General features: G+C 44.2%; 1 protein-coding gene across 1 annotated transcript in view; it reads left to right on the top strand.

Moving 5' to 3' along the window:
- Tln2 (talin 2) overlaps positions 1-19,517 on the top strand; it is a 401,603-nt gene that overhangs the window by 299,205 nt on the left and 82,881 nt on the right. The window contains exons 28-32 of the mRNA XM_051197857.1: positions 118-220; positions 7,190-7,398; positions 8,361-8,480; positions 10,200-10,397; positions 11,401-11,540. Of these exons, the coding sequence (XP_051053814.1) occupies positions 118-220; positions 7,190-7,398; positions 8,361-8,480; positions 10,200-10,397; positions 11,401-11,540 (770 nt within the window). The remainder of the gene's footprint in view (positions 1-117; positions 221-7,189; positions 7,399-8,360; positions 8,481-10,199; positions 10,398-11,400; positions 11,541-19,517) is intronic.

The following is a 19,517-nucleotide window of genomic DNA, read 5'->3' as shown; positions in this document are numbered from 1 at the left end:
GACTCGGGTGAGAAAGCTCAGGTTCAGGTTCTGATCTGCAGCATTGCTCTAAATCATGCTAAGACCTCCAGAGAATGTTTCTCTTCTAAGTTTTGCCTTCCTTGGGTTTTCTTACAGCTGGAAAAGTGTGCTCAGGACCTGGGAAGCACCTCTAAGGGAGTGGGCTCCTCCATGGCCCAGCTCCTCACCTGCGCTGCTCAAGGCAACGAGCACTACACAGGTAGGAGGACTCTTGGAGCCTTCGTGATGCCTGTGGCAGGGCTGCATACCCGATCGTCTGGAGAGGAAGGGTCACTGATTGACTAAACTTGCCTCCCCCCACAAACTTCACAATAAGTCCATCAAGACAATAAACTTGCCTTTCCTCCCCTACCCCCAGCTTCACAACATGTCCATCAAGCACAGTCTTGTTGCTAAGCTCTTCCCGAGCATAGATGACACTCCTCCTGGCTGTGGTCAGGAGTCAAGTTGAGTAGGGAAGTGTTTGTTTTTTGACTCGCAGTTTAAGGCAGTTTAGTCCATCATGGCTGAGAAGTCATGCTGGCAGAAACCTGAGGCAACTGGTATCATGACTCCCACAGTGTGGAAGCAGAGAGCTTTTCAGCTTGCTGCCTCTGTCTGTTCAGTCCAGAGCCCCAGCCTGTCTGTGCTAGTGCCTGCACTTCTCACCGTACTCAACCTAACTCAGAGCTCCATCCCGGATGTGACTAAAGATCCCGTCAGCTTGACAAATAGTAACCACGCAAGGATATAACCTAAAATGATTCCCAAACCACATGTAGATCCCTTGTTAGACTCGGGGAGGGGGGGGGCAGGGATAATTGTACACTTCTAGGACTATCTCTGACTCCAGAAATCCCACCATAGTGTAAGATCATAAAAGCTAGAGGAAAAAATGTCAATAGTCAGACAGAAGGCAGACGAAGGGAATGGTAGAGCTGAATGAGCATGCCCTCGGGGGCTCCAGGGAGTGTTGGAAGGAGGGTAGTGAGTAAGAAGGAAGACACTAAAGGAACCTGAGTTTTTTCAATGCCAAGTGTCTGTCTCTGAAAGGCAGAAGAGTCCTTAATTAGGAATCCGAGTAGGAGGCTATGTCGCTTATGAAAGGGAAAAGCAGAGACTGCTGGCTGGAGGTCATGGCATCTGTTTCCGGTTTTCCTTTCAGGGTGTAGCCCCTAGTGTGTAAGTGAGACTGCAGTACAGTGCAACATACACCAAAGCTCAGAACTATTCTCTTACCATACCCCATGTGCTTACAGGCTCTCTCTCTCTCTCTCTCTCTCTCTCTCTCCCTCCCTCCCTCCCTCCCTCCCTCCCTCCCTCTCTCTCTCTCTCTGCTGTTGTAAATTAGGAAATGCCTTGAGGTAAGGAACTGTCCTGTACCATGGGCTCCTTTCTGTTCTTTTCGTTCTTTCTTGATGTCTTCCTGTTGCCCAACTGACTTCAACCATATGTTTCCCAGTTTCTCTGTGAGAGGGTTGGTTTGCATTGAGTTAATCTGCCATTGCTCTAAGCAGAATCAAAAATGCACATATCTATTACTTGAAAAATAAAAGAACAAAACAGGAAGTCAAAATGGTATAGTATAGTACAGTATAGTCAGTAATAACAATATATAACTCTGTCCTAATCAGAGAATAAGGGAATTTTCCAGAGGAGAGTAGGATGTTGATGTTGAGTGTCACTGAGGACTCTTGAGGGGCTCCAGGAGAAAGGGAAATGGAGGTATGAATTCTTACAAACTAGCAGACAGGAGAAAAGTTTATATTTCAGAAACTCGTACAGGATCCCAGAAGTTTGGCAGATTCCATGTAGATGGTGAAATGTGTGCTTCAAGGAGAGGAGACTGCTCTGGAGCCCTCAAAGTTGCATCATTTGGTACAGACAACATGCGGGATGGCAGGCAGCCTCCTTGGTTGGCACCTGAGAAGCAGCCTTGGCGGGCATTGAGAAGGTGGTGTTGAAATGGTGCTGTGTGTGTGGTATCTCAAATGTAAGAGAGAAGGCTAAATCAAGGAACTGAGAAGGCTCTAGTAAAAGGCGAGGAAGACACAGCTGCAAAGCTGAGCTGAGGTGCAGATACCAAGGGGCATCGTAGGCAACAGGTTTCACCAAAAGGCATATGAGACCATTGGGGGGTTTTAGCTGTGGAGACGGTTGATGGTGTGTCCCCTGTGTGACCCTTCCTCCTGTGTGTGGAATAGACTGGAGAGAAACAATGGAAAAGAGCGAGACCAACAACCAGGCTGTTGAATTCATCTAGATAAGAGATGATGGTGATCTTCTGTGATAATTAGCTTTAGGTCACTAAACTAAAATATCTGAGGTAATTAACTTCTATAGAGAAAGGGTTTGTTTTGGCCCCTGGTGGCTCTAGTACATAATTATTTGAGTATGGGGTGATGTAGCATTATGGTGACAGGAGAAGGTAGTAAAACAAAACCACTCACCTCATGGCCAGAAAGCAAAAGAGTGAGAAGGAAGACGCTGAGGGTGTGTCATAACCAGTGTCCTGAAGTCCTCCCACTAGGCCATGCATCTTAAAGCTCATAGCATCACCTTGGGGACCAAGTCTTTACCACACGGACCTTTGGTCTTCAAACACTCAAGATCTAGAGTGTGGCAGTGATGCATACAAGGTGATAAGTTAAGCAGGCTGGAACGGCTCGGTGCTTGGTTAGAATGTGTCACACATGTCAATAAGGAAATAAAAAACATGGAACGTTCTTAGGCCTGACCTCTAAATGAAGGGTCTATGAGCTGCTAGGGTAAGACCACGAGATTGGTAGGGCTGAGGGTTGAAGTTCAAGGATGCAGTTCTTATTTCAGATGGACCTGGCTTAAAGTACTTGGTGAATATACAAATAGAGGTATTATAGGCAGCTTGTTGTCTGGCTCTCTTAGGAGAGGAGGTTTGGCTGGAAATAGAGATTTTGTCATTATTAGTTTAGTCATGGAAAACTTTGCCGAGAGTGAGTGGTGGACTGGTGAAAGATGAAGCCGAATGATAGAAGTGGAACCCACATCCGTGGGTAGGATGGAGAAACTCAGATGGTGTATCCCTGGAGATAGAGAATTGCTGCCCAGCAAGTCACATGGGGCAATGGAAAAGCATAAGGAGGTCCTTGCTCATCTGGTTGGAGGCAGTTTCAACCCAGTTGAAGAGTGGGAAGTAAGGGAAGAAAGAACAGGGGGCACACTTCCTCTCTGAATCTAGGCTCCCTCCCCCAACACTTGAGGCCTGTGGAATGTTCAGGGGCTACACATTAGCTATTAGTGGGCTGTGCATGATCGCAAGTGGGTTTTTGTTTGGCCAGTTAAATAGTCGAAATATATTTCTAAACCATTTAACACAGCTACGTACAACCTTTGCAAGTACTTCAAAACAAATTAAAGATTTACATCATTCCTAAATTCATCTTGGAGCCTTGCATTGTGGTCCAGCACTGGCTCGACACGCGTGAATTCTGGAAATACAAACATTCTGAGAGCTGGATGTGGTAACACGTGCCTGGAGACGGGAGGATGAGGAGCTCAAAGCTAGCTTTGGTGACATGAGATCCTCTTTCAAAAACAACTTCAAAGTTTGCCTTTATGGTTGATATTTCTTGCTGTCCTGAAACTCTGCTACCAAGTATAATCGAAGATCCAGATGTGAAAGAAATCTGTGTTCTCCAAGGATTGCAGCTACTAGAACAGATGTGTGCTTTATAGTTTGGCCCTGCGGGGCTACAGATCTTCATGTACATTTGACCAGAAAATCAATATGGGTTAGTAGGGTCATGATGAGGAGGAAGGAATAGTGCTGATTTTTGGTCACATGACCCTATGGTGATTCTCATTGAAAACAATGCTGTGAATGCAACCATATTGGGCCTTTGATGTTTGATGGGCTCTCTGCCTCCTAGTGGCCTTGGTTCATCCTTTTGATGATGTGATTTCCTCTGTCTGGGAAACCTGGTTCCTCTGAAAAGGAACCTCCAAGAGAAGATCCATGGGAAGGATGAGCTTAGCTTTCCAGTTTCTGCCTTTTAAAAATCATCTTAAGGGCCAGTAAGAAGGCTCAGCAGGTAAGCATGCTTGCTGTCAAGCCTGATGATTCTAATTAAATTCCTGGAACCCACATGCTTGAAGAAGAAACTGACTCCCACAAGTTGCCCTCTGATCTCTGAGTACATGCTATGACCTATCTGCCTACATGCATACACACACACACACCTACACAGTCGCATTCACTCACACAAAACAAGTAAATAAAATGTAATCTTAAAAATTTTATATCATCTTAATCTATAATAATACATTTTCCATTCAGTAGCTTCACATAAACACATCTTTTTAATTGCATATTATGAATGTTTCATTTTTTTAAAAAATTCTTACATAATTTGAATAGTAGTGGATTTAAGAATCCAAGTAATAAAAGGGAAGTGGCAATAGTAGATGTCTGAAAAAAAAAAAAATCATAGGCCAGAATCTTCAACAGTTAATTCTCAGCCAATCCTCAAACTCGTGAGAAGCTATGGCCTGTGAGAGAGACAGCAGTCTAGACACACAGACACTTGGCAGGGAAGATAGTGAGATGAGGGTCTGACCACATCTGGAGTTCCTCTGAGTGATGACATCCCTCAACCCTGAGCCAAAAGCTGAAACATAAAATCTTTATTCCCTTGGCCTTAGCTTTATTTACCTTTGTGTTTTCTATTCTGGAGTTTTCTAATGCCTGTATATACACACACACCCTTCACACATATCACACATACATCACACACAAACATACCCATCACATGCATACACACACCTGTCACATACACAAACACACCCATCACATGCACACACACATACACCCATCACAACTCTCTGTCTGTCTCTCTCTCTCTCTCTCTCTCTCTCTCTCTCTCTCTCACACACACACACACACACACAAAGAAACATTGAGTTTAATGCCTTCTCTTCCACAGGCTGCCTGACAAACAGTAGATTGGCAGTATTGTGACCTAATCTGTTTAGGATGCAGCACTCCATCCAGGCTGTATGACACATGGGCCATTTATAGATTAGTGAGTCTGCAGTTGAAGAGGTGGCTGGTTTTGGGGGGGTATTTTGGGGGGTTCTTCTTATGGAGCCTCATAGGTATCACAGGGAAGGCCACTGACTGTTGGAATGACTTGAGCAACTCTGTAGAAAGCTCTACTCCAGCCTGGAAGGAGTGGTTTCCATGCATAGCTCCTATGTTCCAACAAGAGTCCTCACACCTCACTGATCCAAAGAACATGCTGAAGAGTGTGTGGCAGGAAGCTAAGAACCTCACTTCCAGCTCCAGTGCTGTCTAGGAAGTGTCCTGTGGTGAAGATACTGTCACTGCTAGGCCTTATGGGAAACCATTTCTTGAGAGAAGCTCCAGGGTAGATCAGAGTTCTTAGGAGCAAGTTCCTCCATGCTCCGTCCTCTCTTTGGTGGTCTCAGGACCAGGAGCCTCATGATTAGATATGTGTTTATTCTGCATGAGGTGATGCTGAACCTTTGGAGGACTGGTTTATATTCATCATCGCTCCTTAGGCCTGCCTTCTGCATCAGAATGGATTTAGAGATAGACACTTCACAAGAGGATATCCAAAAGCCATTAAAAGTCTTTGTTTAAGTGTTCTCAACATCATTCCCAAACTAGTTAGTTTTAATTGTCAGTTTGACACAGTATAAAATTATCTGGAAAGAGAGTCTTTAAAGGAAATTAAGATTTATTTATTTATTATGTTTATGAGTACCTTGCCTGTGTGAATGTATGTATGTGTACCATGTAAATGGCTGGTGTCCTCAAAGGTCAGATGAGGGTTTCAGATCCCCTGGAACTAGATTATTGACAGTTGTGAGCCATTATGTGGATCCTGGGAACCATACTTAGGACCTCTGCCAGAGGAACAAGTATTCTTTAACTGCTAAACAATCTCTCATGGAAAGAGAATCTTAGGAATTATCTAGCCCAGGTTGGCCTGTGTGTGAGGTCCTAATTGCTGGGCCCTCTAACATCAGTTAGCACATTGTAGGCAGCATCATTCTCTAGGCAGGGGTTTTGAACAGTGTAAGGGAAACAGAAATGCAAATAAGAAACAACCATGCCTTTGACTTTCTTTCTCTGCTTTTGACTGTGAATGTTGTGGTCTGAGTTCCTGTTTTGACCTCCTGCAGTAATGGACTGGAATTATAAGCCAGGCAAATCATTTTCTCCCCTCCATTGCTTCTTGTCAGGTTATTTGTCATAGCAACAAAAACAAAACTTGGACGGTTACCCCTTCAGGGTATGAACGTTAAAATACAATTGAGATGTAGCTATAGCCCCACTGAAATTCGAATTCCAACAGTACCCTAGTAGTTAGGATACAGAAGGGTATGTAATAGCAAAACCATTCTGGAAACCTGCTGTGTACTCTTTTCTAAAGCTACATTAGCCCTCTGTGACTCAGTAGTTCAGATCCTGGTTTTATTCGAGATACGTGATTCCTTGTGTTGACCTGAATGCACACACAAACCTTTTTTTGGGAGTTTTATCTCAAAGACAAAACAACTGCCCATCAGCAGAGGAACAGATAAGCAAATGTTAGGACATTTATGTAAGATCATACAGAAGGAAAAAGAAATAGTTACGCAGAACAGAACCACTTGAACTCACAGCCTTGATAGTTAGAGATGGAAAACAGATACAAATGAATACATGTTGTGTGGTTCCTTTAAGCTAGTCTAAGGTGACAGATGAGATTAATTACTTCCAGTGTGAGGAGCATTGTTGGGGAAGGATGTTGTAATGATGGATGTATCTATCCATGCAAATTCACTGAACTGCCCTCTCTTTCTTTTGTGTGTATAGTTTATGCCTCTGTAAAGGCAATTGGGAAGATTAGTATATTAAAATAACTCTCACATTCTGTCTACTCCATCTGCATCCCTGCTCCAATGTATATGGTGTTTTAGATCTAGGGACATGTGAGGCAATAGAAATTGGAGCATGGGGGCATTTCATCTATTGTGTTATCTGTATTGATGGTTTGGACACAAGGGGATAAGCTACTTAATTGAGAAACAGAGCAATTCACATTTGTCAAAAAAAATAATCTGGACCCCACGGTTATTGCAGGGGATAAATGTAACTTCTGATGGAATTTAATAGAAACTCTAACAAGCTTTTCTCCCCCAGGAGTTGCAGCTAGAGAAACAGCCCAAGCTCTGAAAACATTAGCCCAGGCTGCCCGGGGAGTGGCTGCATCCACAAATGACCCTGAGGCTGCTCATGCCATGTTAGATTCTGCTCGGGATGTGATGGAGGGCTCTGCCATGCTCATCCAAGAAGCCAAGCAGGCCTTAATTGCACCTGGTGATACAGAAAGTCAGCAGAGGCTAGCCCAGGTGAGTTTGGGAACTGGGAACCATAGTCATTGGGATTGTGTACAGGACAACTACCTGATTGGACAAATTTTCCAGGCTGGAATTCTTGGGACTCGGCAGGTATCTTCCTTTGAAAATGTGTATGGTTACAAGACTGGCCATACATGTACTCACAGTTATGTCTTACTTAGTATTCCCCTTCACTAAATTCCTCTTCCTAGGGAAGTAGACAGAATGCAGGTCCAGCTACTCAGAGCAGACTGTCTTAACCTCTTCTCATGATTCTTTGACTATCCAATGAAACTAGCTAGCTAGGGACAATCTAGACAGTGTTCTCTACATGGGGCTGGGAAGGTGTTTAAGAATTAAATACTAAAAGGTTGCTGTCACTCCCCAGCTCCCCTTTTTAACTGAGATAATCAGAGCATGCAAGCAAGGAGGCATTTCAGTATTCCTGAAAGGCAGCATCTTCACCAGTTTTGGCTGGGTAGCCTGGAACACCCACTTTACCTCTTGTGAGAGTAGGGTCCTGGGGTGTATGAACATCAGAGGTTCACTGGGAAGATTCCTTCAGAAGCTTAGCTGTGCTCAAAGACCTCACTCAAGTACAGCTCCAGTCTTAGGGACCTCAGCACCCTACAAAAGAGGGAGGCATTTCTGTTTTATTTAAGAGAAGGTGCCCTATGCTTTAGGCCTGGCCTCATATTAGAGAATTCTGTGTTTGGATTCCAGAGCTGTGGCCCCTCCCAACCCTGGGGAGCAGATGGCATGTGCAACGTCTAGGTGTTACTCCAAGCACCAGGGTAGCAGAGACCTGGCCAACATAATTTAATTTAGTTAACAGGGTTGGGTGGATGCCGGTGAATAATTCCCATGTTGGTGTCAGCTCTGCATATTTTCTCTACTCTTTCTCAACAAATGTGCAAAGGCATTTGTGCCAGAAGTGGATTTCTTAAGGTGTTTGCCTCCCTCTGTGTGTGCAGGTGGCCAAAGCTGTGTCTCACTCTTTGAATAACTGCGTGAATTGCCTCCCTGGCCAGAAGGATGTGGATGTGGCCTTGAAGAGCATCGGGGAGTCCAGCAAGAAGCTGCTTGTAGATTCGGTAAGGTTTTTATCTGGGAAAGGGGTACCAGGTCTCTGTTTCTCCAAGGAAGGAGCATGGCTTTCCCCTCCCTCGATCTCAGAGCATCTTTCTCTTAGGAGTTCTGATTTTCTGTCATTTTCTATTTCCTTTCTGGTCAACAAAGTTCCCAAGGGAGAATTATCAGGGAGGAATTTGTACTGGTGTGCGTGCACATGTACACATGGGTGTATGCATGAACGTATGTGCACATGACTCTGGAGACCAGAGGATGCTCCAGGTGTTATTCCTTGGGTGCCTTCCACTGTTTGTTTGAGTCAGGATGTCTCAGTGGCCTGTAAGCTCATCAAGTAGTCTAGGCTAACTGGTCAGTGAGCTTCTCACCATCACTGGGGTTGCATGTGAATACCACCGCTCCCAGATTTTTATGTGAGTGAATCAAACTCCAGTCTTCAAGCTGGTAAGGCAACGCCTTTACCAATCGAACCATCTTTCCCCAACCCCCAGTGCAGAGCTTTTAACATTGACTTTTTTTTTTTTTTTTTTTTTGAGTATATGTTTGCTCTTGAGTCATCTGAGTGGGACAGACAAAAGGCTATGATCATCTAGATCTCTAGATCTTTATCAGAGCACGACAGATGGTGACGGACAGCCCAAGGACGGGGGCACCTGCTGAAAACTAATTAAGGAAGAATGCATTTTTTCCCTTGGGGCCCTCTCCTAGCCCATGATGAAGGAAGTATGGTGTGATTTGTCTGCTCCTTCTGGTTACAGATGTCCAGTGGTATATGTGGGTGCTCAGTAGTCTGCAAACTTGATGGTTATAATTCCACAAATGATACTGCACTGGGTGTTCCCCCACCTCCCTTTAAGCTATTTACAAGGGCCACTAATAAAACAAAATTGGCCAATATCTGTTTCAAAGAATGTGATTTGAAGTTGGCTTTCATCAACCTCTTAGTTCTAAAGGCTTAAACTGAGAGTTTCCATCCTGAGAGACATGAGGGTGGAGATTGGACATGAATACTGGCCCTGCCATTTCAGTGAGTGTCCATGACTGGAGGATAGCTACTTTCACCACATTTAGCTCTCAGGTGTCTGCAAAGTGGACATTCCATAAGTGTGATTGGATGGATGGATGGATGGACGGACAGACGGACAGAGATGTGTTGAAGGGCCAGCATAATATGGGCATACACTGTGCAGAGCCCTTTGTATAAACTGAGGACGTGACTGCTCCAGGGTATGGTTGAGGAGAAGGCTTTTATTGTATATATGAAATTCCAGACAGAGGCATCTGAAGAGTCAGAACAGGGAGAGAAAGTATTCAACTGAACATGGCCAGCAGACTTGACTAGGCCATGAGATGGGGGTATGGAGAGGGAGAGAGGAAGTTGAAGAGAGTAAATTGCAAAGGAGACCAAGAGAGAGGGTGCTGAGAGGGGCTGAAATGTCATGGTTATATGGGAATGAGAAGCACGGTGCCAGGAGCCTGTGAGCTGGAGTTTGCATGAGAAGAGCTACAGGTACTTGTTACTGTGGCAGCCTCGAAGCCAGCATCCTCCTTGGTATGCTGATATGCATCACATGTAGCCATTTGTTTCTTTTGGACCTGGCTTCTTCTAAATGGATGACTCAGAAGCACATCCGTGGGCAGTCACTGTTCCATCCACAGTACCTTCCTTTGCCCCTCTTACGCAAGGTAACACTTCCCATGGCATGTGCCTTTTGTCCTCATAGCTACCTCCAAGCACAAAGCCTTTCCAGGAAGCCCAGAGTGAACTGAACCAAGCTGCTGCTGATCTGAACCAGTCCGCTGGGGAAGTCGTCCACGCCACGAGAGGCCAGAGTGGAGAGCTGGCGGCTGCTTCTGGAAAGTTCAGTGATGACTTTGATGAGTTCCTGGATGCTGGCATTGAGATGGCTGGACAAGCACAGGTGGGTTTGTGTTGCCCACCAGAGTCTCTTCACTCTGGTAGACCCTCCAGCTGAGGGCAGCTGGATGAGTGGGAGACAGGAGCCTATAAACAAGCTACAGCACCTTCCTTGACTGCCTTAGAAATTCTGTGATCTCACAATCTTGGCATGCCCAGCAATGCTGGGGATGGTGGTGACTTTTCCCACGCTCCACCAGCAGAGCCTGTATCCTTTTATTTGCATGGGGCAGGGGAAAGAATTTTTATCAGAGATGAGGTGGGATAATGACAAACATGAATACACATGCATGTGCATCTGTAGTTCAGTGGACTCACTTGAATGGATTATATCTGGTACTTTCAGGTGATTAAAAATGACCTCATTCAGATAGAGTGATGAGCCACTTATAGCTAGGGAACATGACTGGTCTGGCATCAGATAGCAGGACTGTTTTTTGTTTTTTTATTGTTGCTGTTGTTAATTTGTTTTGCTTTGCAACTGTTGAGGTCTTATGAACATCCTAAAAAGATATCCAGGGTATTTCTTGCCATATTTTCTACAAAAGGTCATTTGTCAGTTAGCAAGCTGGGTGAGAAGTGTGTCCTTCCCCAGTCGGATATTTCTGAGATGCTGTCAGCTTTGAATATCTACATAGTGCTGGTTGTTTGTGCCAGGCTGGGATGTACAAGATGCTTGACAACTCCAGCATTGTTGAGCAAGATGCTCGAATCATTGCTCAGTCTGTGCACTGTGGCAGCTCTCATTCTGCGCCTCCCAGTCCCTTAACACTCCCATAGAACAGGAAAGCAGAGCTCCTGGCTGACCCACTTGGACATGGATTTTCTTCTGCCACGTGGCTCTTGCTCTGAGCATCTGCTTGAGGATGTGTAGATTCTGGTTACACATCTGCAGAGCGACCACCCTGATTTCATCTATGCGTCCACCTCAGGAGTTGTTCCTGGCTCACTGAGAGCTTCCGGAGAAGCTGTCAGTCCCAACTGACTGTTTCCCTTTGACTCTCCAGACGAAAGAAGACCAGATGCAGGTGATAGGGAACCTTAAGAATATCTCTATGGCATCCAGCAAGCTGCTGTTAGCCGCCAAGTCTCTCTCTGTAGATCCTGGAGCTCCCAACGCTAAAAATCTTCTAGCTGCAGCTGCAAGGTAAGACTGGGACAAGTTGTGCTTTGTGAATGTATAAATGGGCCTGTCACATTTGAAGGGTGTGCCTGGCATCCTGCGTCATTGGCTGAGCAAAGAATTGCTGCTATCCTTGTTGTTGGAGAGAGAGTAAATTGATGGAAATTCTGGTGTATTATAAAATTAACTCCTTCCTATATTTTGGACCCACTAAGAATGTTTTTCCATCCTTCCAGATGGCCTCTTTGGTTCTTACTTAGGCTGCATTGATTTGTAAGCATAATTGCTTAAGTAGATTGGGTTTTTTTTCCATTTTCATGTTCATGTATAGTGTGGTGTGTGCGCATGTATGTGTATGTATATATTCAGGTGCACATATATAAAGACCTGAAGTGGATATTAGGAATCATCCTTGAACATACTCTATTGATCTTCCACTTTATTTATTAATCAAGGTGTTTTAGTCAAACCCAGAGTTTGCCAATAAGGCTTAGTAGTCTCACTAGCCAGCTTTTTCTGAGGAGCCCTGTCTCCATCTGCCAAGGGTAGATTACACGTGGGCCATCACGTTCACTTAGCACTTTACATGGGCTCTAGGGATGTGAACACTGGTCCTCATGATGAACCACCATCATCTCCCTGGCTCCAAAATAGGTTGTTTAAAACATATGTCGTTTAGATTTCGCAAGAAATATATGCTCACTGAAATAGACATTGGGACATACTTACAAACAGTACTCCAGCCACTCTGTAGACACTGGGCACATACTACACGCTGGCACCTGTGCTGAATTAGGTTTTAGCCATTCTATCCATCACTTGCAGGGAGGCTCTGGTTTAGGGTCACTGGGGTGACAATGGATGTACACCATTATTGAACTGAATTAAAATGTGAAAACAAGTTTGGGGTGATTTCAGCATCCCTCTCTTCGTTTAATCACTGCACTCACTTCAGGGATGCGATACGGTTTCTGCTACCCAGCCACCGCTGCTACGATTGAGCTCAGTAGGTAGGATTGACTGCCGGTTTGTGTGGCACTAGGCTGCTGCCATGGCCCAGGACCGCCTCACAGACGAAGTCTCATCTTCATTTTCCCACACTTGAAGCAAAGGCTGTGTTGTGATTCTTTTGTGGCACCTAGATCCCCAGCATTGTTTCACATTAGGTATAACAACACTGAGAGGTGACTGGGGACATAGAATAAGGGGGAACCTTTTCTAAATGTGCGCATTGGTGGTAAAGCTTCAACTCTGCTTTCATTTTACTCATTTTGACTTGTGTATTTATATACCTATTTATTTTACGGTAGGGTCTCTCTGTATAGTCCTGGATGTCCAGGGACTCTCTATGTAGACTAACCTGGCCTAGAATTCCCAGAAGTCTGCTTGCCTCCCCCCTCCCCCAGTTAGGATCAAAGATATGCACTTAACTTGCATTTGATTTTTAACTTGGTTTTTTGTTTGTTTTAGTTTGTTGTTGTTCCGGTCTTTAAGCTGTCTGGGTTCAAAACCCTGAATTCTAATCCAAGATGTTTTAATAGTCCCCCGGCCCAGTCAAATGTGCAGATGGGTCAACCTGCCCAAGCTTTGCTAACTGTAAATTGGGAGTGTAAGCGCCAGCTGCCTTCAACCGTTTTTAGCGTTTATGGTACTAATGGTGGCACCCTGTCTCTCCTCCCTTGTTGATAAACTTTTCAAATTTGTGTTTGCCTTTTTCTTCATGAAGGGTTAGACAATGCTCTTGCAAGCCTTTGGGTTTACTTGTTTAACTTCTGTATTAGCTATTGTCTTTGTGCTGTGACAACACATCTGACAAGAGCCACCTAAGAAAAACAAGGGCTCAAAGCTTGAGGGTACAGTCATCGTAGTAGGGAAATCATTGGGGCTGGACTTTGAGGTGGCTGGTCACATTGTCTCTGCTCTCAGGAAGGAGATGAGTGAATGCTGGTACTTAGGCCCCCAACCTGTGGAATGGTGTTACCCACAGTTAGGTGAGCCCTCTCAGCTCTGTGAACACAATTCAGAATCTTCCTCACAGGCCCGTGTAATGCTTTGCCTCCTGGGCAATTCCATAGCCTATCAGGTTGACAGTCAATATGAACGATTGGAGCAGCGGGTACATTTAGTGGCAAATAGTAGCCACAGGGGATTGCAAAATTCCTTCTCATCAACCCACTCCAGTCTGTACTTCACTTGTGATTGCTCTGGTAAAATAAATGCCATCCATCCCTCCACAGTGGAGGCGGGGACAGGGTGGGTGTCAGTCTTGTTGGGTCCCCATCCCTTGAAAGGCTTCTTTTGTCTCACTTTTCCCCCCCCTGCCAAAAGCCTTTGGGAAAGACAACTGGTGTTTCCATGTATCTGAACTCCAATGTTTTTTATTATCTTCATTTTTTTGCATCATTTCCAAATTGTAGTTCCCAGCTTTAATGAGATGTTCACTCTCTTGAACTGTGGGAAGAAGGGGAGAATATAAATTGGCTTTTTAAAAAGCTAGCAGCTATAGATGGCCACACAGACCAGAAAAGAATTATGGCTCTGGGTATCCATAGGCCCCCTTGTGGCTGCACTGAGAACAGCAGCCCAGATCTCAGCCTGTGACCCTGCTTTCAGGCTGACAGTAAACCTGGAGCTTGAGGGATGGTTTTTTGTTTTGTTTTGTTTATTTTGTTGGTTTTGTTTTTGTTTCTGAGACAGGGTTTCTTTGTGTAACAGCCCTGGCTGTCCTGGAACTTACTTTGTAGACTATACCAGTCTCAAACCCAGAGATCTACCTGCCTCTGCCTCCCAAGTGCTGAGATTAAAGGTGTACGCCACCACTGCCTGGGGAGCCTGAAAGTAGTGGTGTGGAGTAGAAGTGATGCAATGACCCTGGCACCTCCTTTGTGATCTCTTGGTGTGTTTGGGCTCCTGCTCCTGGTTGGTTCCTCGGCAGGTATTCCAGCCAGATCCAGGGGTCTAGCAAGCTCCTGTGGAGACATAAGTTCCATCTGATTAGGGGATCATCTGTTCATGCTTGTTTCATAGCTTCTTCATGGAGATTTATATAATGGGCCTGACAGGGCCAAGGCCAATGCTGGGTGCTGGGTCCTGGATGTTGGGTACACACATAGGCTCATATAAGTACATAGGAGCAGGGCGGTCCTCTGTCTTCAGGTCCACAGTGTCCTCTCCATTCTGGCAACAGCCCAACCTTGCTTGTCCCTCTGTGCATGACTCTAGCTTACCTGTGCTATTGCTGTCATCCTTGCTGTACCCCCTCATTCTCTGGGGCTCCATGATCCTTTGTGCTTTGGGCACAGAAGTTGCATTTGAAGAAAATACTGAGGTTGGGGCTGGAGAGATGGCTCAGAGGTTAAGAGCACTGGTTACTCTTCCAAAGGTCCTGAATTCAATTCCCAGCAACCACATGGTGGCTCACAGCCATCTGTAATTGGGTCTGGTGCCCTCTTCTGGTGTTGAAGCAGACATGTAAACAGAGCATTGTAAACACAATAAATAAATCTTTAAAAAAAAAAAAAAAAACTTTAAAAAAAAGAAAAGAAAAAGAAAATACTGAGGTTATCTTCCTTACTTCTGAACTCTGCCTCAGTGTGTCAAGGGGACTTGACAATGGGCCTTTGGTTTATGGCACCTGTGGGTAAGGAGTTGGGTTCCATCTTGTGCCTGTCTTGGTCATCTTCCTGTGTGGCTAGCCAGGCTCTGGACCTGTCAAGTCTGGTGGAGCTAGAGAGCATTTTACAACCAATTCTTCTGACTCCTCCCACCCAGGAGCTGGTCTCTTGGTCTGATCCTCCTTGGGCCTGGAATGGAAAACCAGTCTACAGCTGCAGGAAGGGCTCATTCTCTCTGAATACTGTCCCCACTAATTGGTGTCAACATGCATTACCCTAGCAACAGGAATAGCTAGCTGGCCAGCTGTTTTCCTGTCTTCTGAGGACCTCACTAGGAAATGGGGCTCCTTGTGTCCCTTGGTTTCTGCTAGACAGGTTTCTTCCTATCTGCAGAGACTGACAGAGGATGACCAAGCAAGCTAAACAAAAAAAAAAAAAAAAAAGAGGATAGCCTGCACCAGATAAAATAGAAAACTAAAAATGTCAGCTCTCCTTTCTTTGTTGGTCTCATCCAAAATGTTCTCAGCCTTTATCAAGCCAGGATCTAACTCAGCATAGACTTTTTCAACGTCCATAATCCTCATTCAGACCTTACTTTGTGCAGAATTCAAGTCCCATGATTGAGGTTGGCTTCCCCACCCCATGCTTTTTTCTGGCTTCTCATCAGCAACTTATCCTGTCCCATCTCACCTCATCTCATGTCTGCCTTGGTGTCTTACCTTTTGCCACCTTGCTTCTCCAGCTAGGTTACTAACACCTTGCTGGCCTAAGGAGATTTATGCTACATCATTTTTTTTTTTAAAGTCTCCAAGCCTTGAGTATAGTGAGGCCCAGGGAATGCTTACAGAGAAAGTGACTGCCTCCCTTTGCAGAAGAGGCTAGTCATGTTTTGTTTTCCCTCCAAGTTCCTTACAGGTGACATTTTACCTTGTAATGATTCCAGCACCACATAGTAAGACTCTGTCTAGAATAAGCAGAGAAACAATCCCTGCCAGATCTGCAAAGCTTGAGTTAAGTCAGTTCAGTATCTCTGAAACAAAGTGATTTTACTTGAGGAACCCCTGTTAACCTCTAAGGGTCCAGATTTCCATTCTTTAAATATATCTAGATAGAAGACGAAGCATAGTCTGGGTGATGATGATGCATGCCTTTAATCCCAGCCCTTGGAAGCAGAAGCAGGAGTAGCTCTGTAACTTAGAAGCCAGCCTGGTCTACTGAGTGAGTTGCAGAACAGCCAGGGCTGTTACATAAAGAAACCCTGTCTCAAAAAAACCAAAGTAGGTAGGTAGGTAGGTAGGTAAGATAGATAGATAGATAGAGAGATAACAAGAAAATATAATCTATAGATTATGAAATATGACTGTTCAACCTATTTCTCCTGTGTGTCTGTTTATGTGTGTGTACTTGTATATGTATATGTAGAGGCCAGTGGTAAATGTTGGGTGTCTTACTCAGTGACTCTCCATCTTACTCTTTGAGCCAAGGTCCCTCATTGAACATGGAGCTCATAGTCTCAGACTGGCTGATCAACCAGACCCAGGCCTCCTCCTCATCTCTGCTTCCCCAGTGTTGGGATTACAGGAATGCACCACTGTACCCTGCTTTTCACATGATTGCTGGACATTTGAACTCAGTTCCTCGAACCTACACAGCAAGTGCTCAACCAACTGAGCCATCTCCCCAGCCCTGACCTTTTTATATTAAAGAAATAAGTTGATGTAGATTTGACCATTAAAAAGCTGTGGTAAGAATAATAGTCACAATAGATCAGGCTATTTGAGTTTATAGAGCCCAGATCTTGCTTATTTGGGTGACTTTTTTTTCTTTATTATAACATAAATTGCCCAATGTATAATTTTTTGAGATTTCTTACAACTTAATTTTAAAACAATATAACTCACTATTAACTCTTTTATGTGTTTCAATCTATCACTTGTACAGGGGATGGACTCATTGTTTATACCGTTTTATTCAATTGTGTTATATTTAGGCCCATATCATGAATATTCTAGTACATTAGCAATATGTCATGCATTATGTCTTTCAATGAGCACCCCAGACTTTGTTATACCCTGTGTGCTTATTTAGCCAGTCCTTTATTGTTGCATAGACAAGGTCCCTGGTGATTCTTTGCTGGTAAAAATCACATGTGAAATATATAAATGTTATTTCTTGTCAAGTATTCATTTGCCTCTAAACCACTGAATTTCTATAGCTCTGTCATCTAGACTCTAAGATGTCTTACAGAGATTAATCACACTGTAATTCTATTTGGTCATGGATCAGTTACCTAAGTGACTCATTTAAATGTGCAATGCCATGCCAGCATTTGTATAGTTTGTCCCACCACAAACTACTAGTCTGCCTAGTTTTGTGTGGTGTTTTGGTTTGTTTTGTTTTTGCCTTATCTCATCTTTTAATTTAAAATCTTGTTCACAGCTACAAAAATAAAAGTAGGGAAAGGAGCCGCTTTCTCACAGCTCTGTATCCTCTGGATTGGGCAGTTGTAAACACTTTCTAACTAGGAAAAACCTCACATAGAACACTTAGGAACCCAACAGCAATTGTGGTTTCCTGCACACAGGATCCAGTCAGTCAGCCCTCTAACATGGGTGGCAAAAGAGGCATGAGTTCCCACCCTTGTCTAAGGGACTGTGGACAGTTGGCTCCTGGGGTAGGGAAAGCCGGGTCTCCTTAAGGATGTGGCTCCTGGAAGGTGGATCAACTCAGCGAGTAGCCCCACATCCATGAGCCTACAAATGAAAGTGAATGGGTTATTTTTTTAAGAGGCAGTGAGGTGAGGATGGATCAGGGAGACATTAAGGGGAAGAATTGAGGGTGAATGTGGTCAAAGTACGTTGTATAAAACTCTGAAAAATGTTTTTAAAATAAAAATAACAAAAACACATTGTAATATGTAAGCCAGGTAGAGGGTGAGAAGATGCCTGCTACACAAGTGTAAGGACCTGAGTTCAGCTTCCCAGAGTATACATAAAAACCTGAGTGTTGTCAGTGACTTCTATGTAAGTCTAGTGCTGGCCCTAAGATGGGATTGCAGATAGAGGCAGACACTGGGGCCTCACTGGCAAGCTAGTGCCAGCTTCAGTGAGAGGCCCTGTCTCAAAAGATAAGGTGGAGGGAGAGTAATAGAGGAAGATACCTAATATCTGGTTTCCAGACACACACACATACACACACACAGAGGAATAGATTTGATGGAAAACGTCTATGACATATAGAATAAGCTCCAGTGATCATGTTTTCACAATTCAGGGCATTCTCTAAACCTTAGTACAGTGGCATATGCTTGCCTGTTCCTTTAGAATTGGGTCTTGAGAGCTGCCATGCAGAGCATGCTGTTGAGCTCCCTGAGGGACATTTCAAATGCATACATTGTGGACTATATCTTCCCAAATCACTGAAGCTAGGGACTGCCCTGCCACCCTGGTCTTTCTGCTTACCTGGAGGAAGACACAGTACTCTCTGATGACACCCTAATAAAGTGCTTTTCTTCTCATCCTCCCTAGCTAAGTTTAAAATGGAAAGCATTATTTGACTGCGTAATTCAGCTAATTGCCTTTGTGTGTTGGCAATATCGTTTTTCCATCTAACTTGATATTCTGTGGCAAGCTGAAAAACCTGTTGAACTAATAAAATGAGGATGTTTTCTATTAGATGATGTTACTAGTTGGGTGGTCTTGTTTTGGGTTGCTCATCAGCTGTGGCAGGTGGGAAGTAGGAGTGGATTTCTGAGCCTTGCCAGAAGTTTGGACCTATCATAGTCCTGCAGAAGAGGGCTTAGGGTTGGCTTTAGAGCCACATAGGCATGGATTTAAGTTTTTGGAGTCTTCATTTACGAAATATGTTAGATTGCTTTTACAGACAAATAGTGTTTGTATATTATTTGTATATGTTATTGATGCAGTATAATAATTCAATACATGTGTACAATGTGCAATGATGATGTCAGTGATTAGCTTTTCTTTGTGGGGAGGTGTGGAGACAGGGATTCTCTTTGTAGCCCCAGCTGTCCTGGAATTTGGTCTGTAAACCAGGATGACCTGGAACTCAGAGATTTGTCTGCCTCTGCCTCCTAAGTGCTGGGATTAAAAGTGTATACTATCACTGCCCTGCTTGTGAGCATTTCTAGTGCCTAGGTACTTATCATTCCTATGCAATGTCAAGACTTATATTTTAACTTTTAATAAGTGTGTGTGTGTGTGTGTGTGTTTCCATTTGAGACTGGGTGCCAGTAGATTTACAAGCAGTTGTGAGCTGCCTGACACAGATATTAGAAGCCAAGCTCAGGTCTTTTTCAAAAATAGTATCTCTTAATCACTGAGCCATCTCTCTGGTCCTTTGAGACTTACTATAAAACTGTAGCGCT

This window comes from Phodopus roborovskii, unplaced genomic scaffold (assembly GCF_943737965.1).
Source record: "Phodopus roborovskii unplaced genomic scaffold, PHOROB, whole genome shotgun sequence".
Taxonomy (NCBI): Eukaryota; Metazoa; Chordata; class Mammalia; order Rodentia; family Cricetidae; genus Phodopus; species Phodopus roborovskii.
This window is presented reverse-complemented; position numbering and strand designations above follow the sequence as displayed.